This window comes from Saccopteryx leptura, chromosome 2 (genome assembly GCF_036850995.1).
Source record: "Saccopteryx leptura isolate mSacLep1 chromosome 2, mSacLep1_pri_phased_curated, whole genome shotgun sequence".
Classification (NCBI taxonomy): Eukaryota; Metazoa; Chordata; class Mammalia; order Chiroptera; family Emballonuridae; genus Saccopteryx; species Saccopteryx leptura.
Genome location: NC_089504.1, coordinates 132,410,684 through 132,421,464, shown reverse-complemented (window position 1 = coordinate 132,421,464; position 10,781 = coordinate 132,410,684). Strand labels below are relative to the sequence as shown.

General features: G+C 53.6%; 1 protein-coding gene across 1 annotated transcript; it reads left to right on the top strand.

Annotated features, from left to right (window-relative positions):
- Positions 1-2,785: 2,785 nt before the first annotated feature.
- PRPH (peripherin) lies at positions 2,786-6,671 on the top strand. The gene is made up of 9 exons (XM_066365772.1): positions 2,786-3,378; positions 3,728-3,788; positions 3,974-4,069; positions 4,458-4,625; positions 4,726-4,851; positions 4,937-5,157; positions 5,247-5,296; positions 5,941-6,020; positions 6,281-6,671. Exons 1-9 carry the CDS (start codon positions 2,837-2,839, stop codon positions 6,344-6,346), a joined length of 1,410 nt encoding a protein of 469 aa, XP_066221869.1. The 5' UTR covers positions 2,786-2,836; the 3' UTR covers positions 6,347-6,671.
- The last annotated feature ends 4,110 nt before the right edge of the window (positions 6,672-10,781 follow it).

The window sequence follows — 10,781 nt, the reverse complement described above, 5'->3', positions numbered from 1 at the left end:
CCAGGAATCGAACCTGGGACTCCCGCACGCCAGGCCGACGCTCTACCACTGAGCCAACCGGCCAGGGCCTAAAAGTAGCTTACATTTTTTTTTTTTTTTTTTTTTTACAGAGACAGAGAGTGAGTCAGAGAGAGGGATAGACAGAGACAGACAGGAATGGAGAGATGAGAAGCATCAATTATTAGTTTTTCATTGCGCGTTGCAACACCTTAGTTGTTCATTGATTGCTTTCTCATATGTGCCTTGACCACAGGCCTTCAGCAGACCGAGTAACCCCTTGCTCGATCCAGTGACCTTGGGTCCAAGCTGGTGACCTCGGGGTCTCGAACCTGGGTCCTCTGCATCCCAGTCCAACACTCCATCCACTGTGCCACCGCCTGGTCAGGCAAGAGCCCTGACTCTTGACTGTACCCTTCCCTATGTTTCTTCTGGCCTCAAGATCTCCTGGGCCTGGCTCTTTCTGAGGACGGGGGACGAGTCTCCTCTGCCTTGCCAGCCGGCCTGGTTTCCCCATCGAAGCCCTGGCCTTACTCACTCCACAGTTCCTAGAGCCCTGCTGAGGAGGCCCTGGCCCCCCTCCACTCTAAGATATCTGGGTTGTGAGCTGGAAGCTCAAGCAGGAGAAGGGATGAGAACCACACCCGGAACTCCCTGGGCCCAGCCCAAGGGGCCTTGACTCTCAAAGACCCAGGTCTACCAGCAGCTCCTTATGAAGACAGAGCCTAGGCTGGTTCTCCCAGGACTTGTCTGCCCCTCTATATGCAGTACCAGCTCAGACTTCCAGTTTGCTCCTTGAAGACAGCGGGTAGGGGCAGGGCGGGGCCTCGGCTGGAGTAAATGGGGCTCCAGCTCAATGGCAGCGGGGGCTGAGAGCATAAGGCTGTGGCAGAAAGCACCAAGGTTTCCCCAGCTCCCTCCTCACACCTGCCAAATCCCCTACCCCCAGCCCTGGCAGGACCCTACCCCTCTCTATTTCCAGGAGTTAGAGGGGACAGGCCTTAGTTTATCCATCGCCTCTCTCCCATCCTCCCTCTTCCCATTCCCCTGGCAACAAGACCAGACCCATCAAGAAGGACCTGGCAGCTGTACAGGGAGAGACTAATGGCCCGGAAGGAAGGAGGGGCCTGGAACGGGGGAAGAGGCGGTAGGGATGTCAGCCGGCAGTCGGGCGTGGCCCATCTCAGAGGACACACAAAGGGGGAGGCTGCTCTGCCCTGCAATGCTGAAGGAGTTGGCTGCCAGGGAGCCGCCCTCCTCCCTGCCTCAGCCAGAGATCCAACCTGGAGCCCCAAACTGCTTTCCCAGATGCCCATCTTTTGTCCTCAGAGTCAATGGAAGGCAGACTTTTCGCTACTGGAGAGCCCTGGAGTCCTGGCGGCAGCTGTCCCGTGGCTCCTGCCAAACACTATTTCAGCACTCTGGCCCCTGCAGACCATCCGAGCTGTCTGTGATCACTCCTGGGCAACCTGGGTCTGTGTTCTAGAAGCAACTTGACAAGCAAAGGCCAGACATCAGCCTTCCAGCTAATTCTAGGGTGGGAGAGGGTAGGAAAAGATGTGCAGTGTCTGTATGTGTGTTTGTGTAATGTGTGTGTGCACATAGGTATACAGTGCTATTATATGTATGCATCTCTATATGCACAGGCTGTGGATCTGTTCTATGGCCTTCTTTTTCCTCTTTCTGTCCCTGAACCATTGGGGATAGAGACCTTCTCTTCTCTCACCGCTTCCCCATCCAGCCCCACCCATCCTTTGGTATCTGCAACTCCCCAACCCTGGAAACTAATTCTTGCCAGTCCATCCATCTCTCAGCCTTGGCAGCAGCTACCACCCTTCAGCCCCCTCCCCTTCCTACCTCAGGACTCACCCTGGTTCCTGTAAGGCCCATGACTGAGCAGCAGTTGGTTGGGGGAAGGGAGAATCCAGTAAAGCCAGGCAGCATACACTGGCTCACTCAGCTCAGCTTCCTGCAGGGAACAGACCCTGCCTAGTGGGACCCAGAGCTGGGCCCAGTCACCCACAGTCCCTTCTGATGTGCCCACCATGTTGGGACCTAGAGTAGGTCCAGGTTTGAGAGCTGTGTCTTTAAAGCTGAGACATCAGCCAGCAACCCCCTGGCCAAGTGTCCAGGGGAGGGGGAGGGGAAGTGGCCAGTCCATTAGCCGCAGAGCTGGCGCCAGAAAGCAACCCTGCACAGAGCCCTGGGGATTACAGAGAGATCAGCCTTTCCCCACCCCCCCTCAGCTGCTTCTGCCCTCCTGTCCCCCATATCTCCCTGGGTGTGGTGACAAAGGTGGTAACTGACAGCAGGTAAAAGCAAAGCATAGCCTTCAGGGGAAAAGTGGAGGCACAGGATCTGAGGCCTAAGCCGGGCCAGCTCTCCATCTCCCAGAGCCACCTCCTCCCTACTCATGTGCCAGAAGTCTGTCCTTTAACCTCCAGTCCTCCTGTCCCCCAGTTTTTACCAGCTCTTTCAGTCAGGTATTCCTGCTCAGAACAGGTCCTCCCATCCTAGGCTTCAGCTCTGGATGCTTGCTGAAAGGCGCTGACCTCCAACCCCGCCTGCTTGTGGCCTGTAGACGCCATCCCTGCTGTCTTCCCCACCAGCAACAGGGGGATCCAAGTAGGCCGGGCGCCAGCAACCAGGGAGGGAGGGTATGGAGCTCCTGCGGCTCCGCAGGGGTGGGGCGTCCCCCTCCCCACTTAGCCGCACAATCAGGCCAGTGGGAGGAGCTGCCCGTGCCCCCCCTGAACCCGCAGGACTATAAAGCTGCCTCGCAGCGGTCTGCGACTCCGGGACCAGCTCTGCTAGCGGTGACTGCCCATCTTCCGCCGCCATGAGCCACTCGTCGGGCCTCCGGGCCAACGTCAGTTCTACCTCCTACCGCCGCACGTTTGGGCCACCGCCTTCACTGTCCCCCGGGGCCTTCTCCTACTCGTCCAGCTCCCGTTTCTCGGGGAGCCGGCTGCTGGGCTCGGCGTCCTCCAGCTCCTCGGTGCGTCTAGGCAGCTTCCGCGGTCCCCGGGCGGGCGCGGGCGCCCTCCTGCGCCTGCCCTCGGAGCGCCTCGATTTCTCTATGGCCGAGGCCCTCAACCAGGAGTTTCTGACCACGCGCAGCAACGAGAAGCAGGAGCTGCAGGAGCTCAACGACCGCTTCGCCAACTTCATTGAGAAGGTGCGCTTCCTGGAGCAGCAGAATGCGGCCTTGCGAGGGGAGCTGAACCAGGCCCGGGGCCAGGAGCCGGCGCGCGCCGACCAGCTGTGCCAGCAGGAGCTGCGCGAGCTCCGCAGGGAGCTAGAGCTGCTGGGACGCGAGCGTGACCGGGTGCAGGTGGAGCGCGACGGGCTGGCGGAGGACCTGGCTGCGCTCAAGCAGAGGTCAGGGGGCACGGCTGGGCGGTGGCCGTCGAGGCGGCTGTTCTTCTCTTCCACTTCCTCCCCACCATTTACCCGTGGGAGTTGCTTTCCCAGCCAACGCGGGAGGGCGTGTGCTGGCAGCATCCTTGCCCTCCCTCTACCACTTTGCTGAGTCTCTGGGGAGGCAAAGTGACTATAGCTCTTCGTGAATTAAGGGGCCCAGCTCAGCTCCCAGCCCATTAGACAGAAAATGAGGCCTGTCCATCAGGCAGCCTGAAGACCCCTCCTGGGAGTCCTGTACTACCCCAGACCCCGGGGGTGGGAGGGACGGTGACCCCGTAGTTCAGCCTCTGCCCACTCCTCCCACCAGGCTGGAGGATGAAACACGCAAGCGGGAAGACGCTGAGCACAACCTCGTGCTCTTTCGCAAGGTGAGCCCGGGCCTCGCGTGGATTTCTGTTTCCCTACCCCTAATCGGGCTTGCGTGCCCAGGGTGGCAATCTGTGGGTACGGGGAGGTCACTAGACCTCTTCAGAGGCCGACAGGGAGGGCCTGGGTCTTCTTCGCGCTGAACGGCTCCTCCCTACTCTTGAACCCTTACTGCCACCCCATGCAGGATGTGGACGATGCTACCCTAGCCCGCCTGGAGCTAGAGCGCAAGATTGAGTCTCTGATGGATGAGATTGAGTTCCTCAAGAAGCTGCATGAGGAGGTGGGTGGACCTGGATGTCAGGCGAGGCTTGGGAGGTTGGGGTGATCTCTTTGGAGCTAGGAGACAAGCTCTGGAGGAGACTGGCGGGAGGAGCGGAAGAATAGTCCTAGGGAAGCGAAGTGAGGTTCTCGGGTAGACGCGGCCCCTCAACCTTACAGGTGGTTTGCCTCCCGCCCCTGCGCCACCAGGTGGCGAGCAGCGGAGCTGCACCCGGTAACCTGGCCTCCAGCTCGGTGAGCGCCCGGCGCAGGCTGTGCAGTCCTGCGCGCGCTGCACTGCCTGGAGCCCCCTTTGTTCACTCAAGTGTTTCTGCTCTTTTCTGTGTGTGAACTGCGCGGCCCGCGTGTATTTGCGCGGCGACTCGACGTCCTGTTATCCTGGGCGGCAGGAGTTGCGAGACCTGCAGGTGAATGTGGAGAACCATCAGGTGCAGCAGATCGAGGTAGAGGCGACCGTGAAGCCCGAGCTGACAGCAGCGCTGAGGGACATCCGCGCGCAGTACGAGAGCATCGCAGCGAAGAACCTGCAGGAGGCAGAGGAATGGTACAAGTCCAAGGTGCGAGCGCCCAGAGGGTTTGGGAGGGCCTTAGAGTGTTGGGCGCTCGGGTGAGGGTGCTTGCCGTCTGCTCACATTTCGGTTGCCCTCCATCCGGCAGTACGCGGACCTGTCCGATGCAGCCAACCGGAACCACGAGGCCCTGCGCCAGGCCAAGCAGGAGATGAACGAATCCCGGCGCCAGATCCAGAGCCTGACGTGCGAGGTGGACGGACTGCGAGGCACGGTGAGTACCAGGCTACACCACGGGCTGGGGATGGACAGTGAAGGCTGTTCGTTCTCTGACCCACGCTTTCCCCACCCCATCCCAGAACGAGGCGCTGCTTAGACAGCTGCGGGAAATGGAAGAGCAGTTTGCCCTGGAGGCCGGTGGGTACCAGGCGGGCGTTGCACGCCTCGAGGAGGAGCTGCGGCAGCTAAAGGAGGAGATGGCGCGACACCTGCGCGAATACCAGGAGCTCCTCAACGTCAAGATGGCCCTGGACATCGAGATCGCCACCTACCGGAAGCTGCTGGAGGGCGAGGAGAGCCGGTGGGGGCGGGGCTGCGGCAGGGTGGTAGGGCGTGACCAGGAAGGGGCGCGGCCTGGGCACAGGAGCTAACCATTTGCTTCACCCCCAGGATCTCGGTGCCCGTCCATTCCTTCACATCCTTAAGTATAAAGACAACTGGTGAGTCTCCTACACCTGACCTCCAACCTGTCTTTCCCCTTGTCCTCTTCTGTCCTGACCGGACTCTTGCTATGGCTCTCCTCAGGGATTGGTTCCTTTTGTGAACGTGTGTGTGTGTGTGTGTGTGTGTGTGTGTGTGTGTGTGTGTGTGTGGCAGAGACAGAGAGTTAGAGAGAGGGACAGATAGGACAGACAGACGGGAAGGGAAAGAGACGAGAAGCATCAATTCTTCCTTGCAGTTCCTTAGTTGTTCATTGATTGCTTTCTCATATGTGCCTTCACGGGGGTGGGGGGTGGGGAGGTGACGGGTGGGCTACAGAAGACTGGGTGACCCCTTGCTTAAGCTAGGGACCTTGGGTCCAAGCTGGTGATCTTTTACTCAAACCAGATGAGCCCGCGCTCAAGCTGGCGACCTTGGGGTCTTGAACCTGGGTCCTCCGCGTCCCAGTCCGACGCTCTATCCACTGCGCCACCGCCTGGTTAGGCTATTTTGTGAACTCTTGAGTCTTGGTCTACTCTCGCCCTCTCCTTAAACTCTGCCCCTCCCTTACCCTTCCCTCATACCCTTCTGTAGAAGGTATGAGGGCTTAAAAGAATATAAATGCCAAGCCTTCTCTCTTCCACCCCTCACCTACATTTTCCAGTGCCTGAGGTGGAGCCTCCCCAGGACAGCCATAGCCGGAAGATGGTTCTGATCAAGACCATTGAGACCCGGGATGGGGAGGTGAGATGGGACACTTCAGTCTAGGACCCCATCGTTTCCAACATTATTTCTGAGCCCCTGCTTGGCTGTAGCTGCTTGGCTCTAAGAGTATTATGGGTTAGGGGTTCTTGGAGTGGTACTGAGAGAGGAAAATAGAGAAGGTGGATGGAGAGACTGGAGCCTCAACTGGTTATGCCAGAGGAGAGGCCCATACCCCAAAGGAGCTTGAAGGAGGGTGGTGCTGAGTGGTTTGTGCCCTTCACATGCCTTTCCCCCTACAGGTGGTGACAGAGTCCCAGAAGGAGCAGCACAGTGAGTTGGACAAGTCCTCTACTCACAGCTATTGAACCTGTTGGTCCAGACCTCCCTGATCCTGCCCTAGTCCTATTCTAAGCCCACACCCTAACACCCATCATGAATTAATCTCCTCTCCATCTGCATGTGTCTTGGGGATGGTACCAGTAACCCCTTCCCTGGCCTGTAGCTAAGTCCTACCCAACCAGCAGTAGCTGGGCCTCTCCCTGCCCTGATATATAGACACGACCCATATGTTGCCCTTTTCTGATCCTGGTAAGAGGCCAGTGATCTCTGAGTTGAGCCTATTTCTGCCATAAACCGATGATCAGTGGATGGACCAGGGTCTGAGTTTAACTTTTGAATCAAATAAAACAGCTGTCAAGAAAAACCTCTCCAGTGCATTTATGTCTGTGGATGTGGTGGTACCTGTGAGGAGGAGGCTCAGCAGTATGTTCTCCTTGTCTCTAGTCATTTATTTTCTTTTTAAATTATTTTTTATTGCCTGACCTGTGGTAGTGCAATGGGTAAAGTGTTGAACTGGGACACTGAGGTAGCCGGTTCTAAACCTTGAGCTTGCCTGGTCAAGGCACATATGGAAAGCAACTACAAGTTGATGTTTCCCACTTCTCTCCCCTCTTTCTTTATCTCTTTTCTCTCCCTCTAAAAATCAATAAAAATTTATTTATTTATTTATTTATTTATTTCGAGAGATATTGACAGACAGACAGGCAGAAAGGGAGTGAGATAAGAAGCATCAACTCATAGTTGTGGCATTTTAGTTGCTCATTGATTGTTTTCTCATATGTGCCTTGACCAGGGGGCTACAGCAGAGCCAGTGACCCCTTGCTCAAGCCAGCGATCTTGGGCTCAAGCCAGGGATCTTGGGCTTCAAGCCAATGATGTTTGGGCTCAAGCCAGTGACCATGGGGTCATGTCTATGATCCCACACTCAGGCTGACAATCCCATGCTCAAGCTGGTGAGCCTGTGCTCGAGCCAGTGACCTTGGAGTTTCAAGCCTGGGTCCTCAACATCCCAGGCCAAGGCTTTATCCACTGCTTCACCACCTGGTCAGGCTATTGATTGATTTTAGAGAGAGAAAAGAAGAGAGAGAGTGAGAGAGATTAGAACCTAGATCTGTTCCTGTATGTGCCCTGAGTGGGAATCAAACAGGCAACCTCTGTACTTCTAGACAATGCTCTAACCCAGTGATCGGCAAACTCATTAGTCAACAGAGCCAAATATCAACAGTACAACGATTGAAATTTCTTTTGAGAGCCAAATTTTTTAAACTTAAACTATATAGGTAGGTACATTCGTTATCGAGGTAGCTCTTGCACGTGGTATTCTGTGGAAGAGCCACACTCAAAGGGGCCAAAGAGCCACATGTGCCTCGTGAGCTGCAGTTTGCTGACCACTGCTCTAACTAACCAGACTATTTGGCCAGAGCTTAAAATTTTTGTTTTTCAATTTATTAATTTTAGAGAGAGAAAGGAAGAGAAAGAGACAGGAGTCATTTCTGAATCCCACTCTCTTGGCATCTATTATTTCTATTTACTCTTCTGCTTTTTCTTTTATTGTTCTCAACTTCAGTTCTCCCTCTGCAGCTCTGAATGTCCAGATACCTCTGGGTGTCTCATAGGACCCTCAAATTCAATATGTCTGAAACAGAGCTCCTCATCTTTCTCTCTACCATCTGTAATCATGTTCTTTCTTCTAGATTCCCCGCCCTAGAAGAAGTCACCACTAGGACCTCTGTTACCCAAATTAGAACTCACCCCATATTACACCCTTTCTTTTTTTTTTGAAAGGAGAGGAGGGTTTACACCCTTTCTTTTCTTCACCTCACCACCCCAAACAATTCTGTTAATTTTACTTCTTAATTCATTTAAGTCTGTTTGGTTCTCCCCATCCACACTGCCAGTAAGTACCCTGAGTCAGGCCACTGTCATATCTTGTCTGGGTTACACTATCTGCCTCAGTAGTCTTTTCCCTGGCCTGGCCCTGCCACCCATCTAATCTTAGTCAACACTTAGCAAACAAATCAGATTCAGCTGCCGCCACCCCTCTCCCTACTTAAAAATGTACATTTCCACTCTGTCTCCTAACTCTATTCCTTCTTACTCTTGCCTCCAAGTCAAAATCTGCTTCTGGAACTTAAATGATCTTCTTCACTCAGTTACAGGTCTAGGTACAGGAAATAAGTCAGAGTCCCCTCTCAAGAAGCTCACAGTCTGAGGTCGGGGAGATAGATAGATAAACAGACTATTTCAACCTGGTAATAAGTGCTATGACTGGGATAAGGACATGGCTTCGTGGCAACATGAAGAAGAGCACCAAACCCAACCACAGGGTAAGGATGGTGTCCAAGGGAGGTGCCATCACACTGAGCACTGAAGAACAAGCGGGAGTTATTCAGGTGGAGCAGGGAGAGGAGGAGGACTTGTAGGTAGACAAGTCAGCCATGATCTAAGAAAGCAAGTTTGGAAATTAAAAATAGTTCTGACCTGACCAGGCGGTGGCGCAGTGGATAGAGCATCAGACTGGGATGTGGAGGACTCAGGTTCGAGACCCCGAGGTCGCCAGCTAGAGCGCGGGCTCATCTGGTTTGAGCAAAGCTTACCAGGTTGGACCCAAGGTTGCTGGTTCGAGCAAGGGGTTACTCAGTCTGCTGTGGCCCCACAGTCAAGGCACATATGAGAGAGCAATCAAAGAACAACTAAGGTGTTGCAACGAAAAACTAATGATTGATGCTTCTAATCTCTCTCTGTTCCTGTCTGTCTGTCCCTACCTGTCCCTCTCTCTGTCTCTGTAAAAAAAAAAAAAAAAAAAAGTTCTGTAGCACTATAGTGGATGGATACAGAGAAAGAAAGGAATTGTGTTGAGGTTGGAAAGATGAAATGGGGGCCAATCATAGAGGACGTTACAAGCCATATCAAAGCATTTGGAACTTATCCTAACGAAAAGGGCAAGAAGATTTAATCAGAAGGTTTGTGTTTAGACTTGGCCTGTGGTGGATAGAGCATCAACCTGGAATGCTGAGGTCACCAGTTCAAAACCGTGGGCTTGCCTGGTCAAGGCACATATGAGAAACAAGCAATGAACAATCAAAGTGAAGCAACTATACTTCTTGCTTCCCCCCTGTAAAATCTTCTCTCTGTAAAATCAATAATTAAAATCTTAAAATAGGCCCTGGCCAGTTGGCTCAGTGGCAGAGCATCGGCCTGGCATGCGGAAGTCCCGGGTTCGATTCCCGGCCAGGGCACACAGGAGAGGCGCCCATCTGCTTCTCCATCCCCCCCCCTCTCCTTCCTCTCTGTCTCTCTCTTCCCCTCCTGCAACCGAAGCTCCATTGGAGCAAAAAAATGACCTGGGCGCTGGGGATGGCTCTGTGGCCTCTGCCCCAGGCGCTAGAGTGGCTCTGGTCACAACAGAGCAACGCCCTGGATGGGCAGAGCATCGCCCCCTGGTGGGCATGCCGGTGAATCCCGGTCGGGCGCATGCGGGAGTCTGTCTGACTGCCTCCCCGTTTCCAGCTTAAGAAAAAAAAAATCTTAAAATAAAAGTAAAAGAGGCCTGACCTGTGGTGGCACAGTGGATAAAGCATCGACCTGGAAATGCTGAGGTCGCTGGTTCAAAACCCTGGGCTTGCCTGGTCAAGGCACATATGGGAGTTGATGCTTCCAGCTCCTCCCCCCCTTCTCTCTCTCTGTCTCTCCTCTCTCTCTCTCTCTCTCTTCTCTGAAGTTAAAAAATAAAAAATAAATAAAATTAAAAAAATACTTTTTAAAAAAAAGTAAAAGGAAGTTTGTGTTTATGCATTTTATCTTATTTATTTATTTATTTATTTATTTATTTTACAGAGACACAGAGAGAGAGAGAGAGAGAGAGAGATAGGGACAGACAGACAGGAATGGAGAGATGAGAAGCATCAATCATTAGTTTTTTTGTTGCGACACCTTAGTTGTTCATTGATTGCTTTCTCATATGTGCTTTGACCATGGGCCTTCAGCTGACCGAGTAACCCCTTTCTCAAGCCAGAGACCTTGGGTCCAAGCTGGTGAGCTTTTTGCTCAAGCCAGATGAGCCCGCGCTCAAGTTGGCGACCTCGGGGTCTCGATTCTGGGTCCTCCGCATCCCAGTCCGACACTCTATCCACTGTGCCACCTCCTGGTCAGGCAAGCTATGCATTTTAGAAAGATCAGTCTAGCAAGAGTGTACAGAAACAATTGGAAATAGATGAAGGAGCAGTACAGAGGCTGTTGCAGTGAAACATGCAAGAGGTGATGGTGGGCAAAGAAGTGGAAGGAGCTGAGAAATATTCAGGGAGTAGAATCTGCAGTACCTAGGGAGGAACTGGCAGGTGAGAGATAGGGAAATAGCAAAGATGACCCAAGGTTTTGGCTTGAATGACCAGGTAGATCAGGGGTAGTCAACCTTTTTATACCTACTGCCCACTTTTGTATTTCTGTTAGTAGTAAAATTTT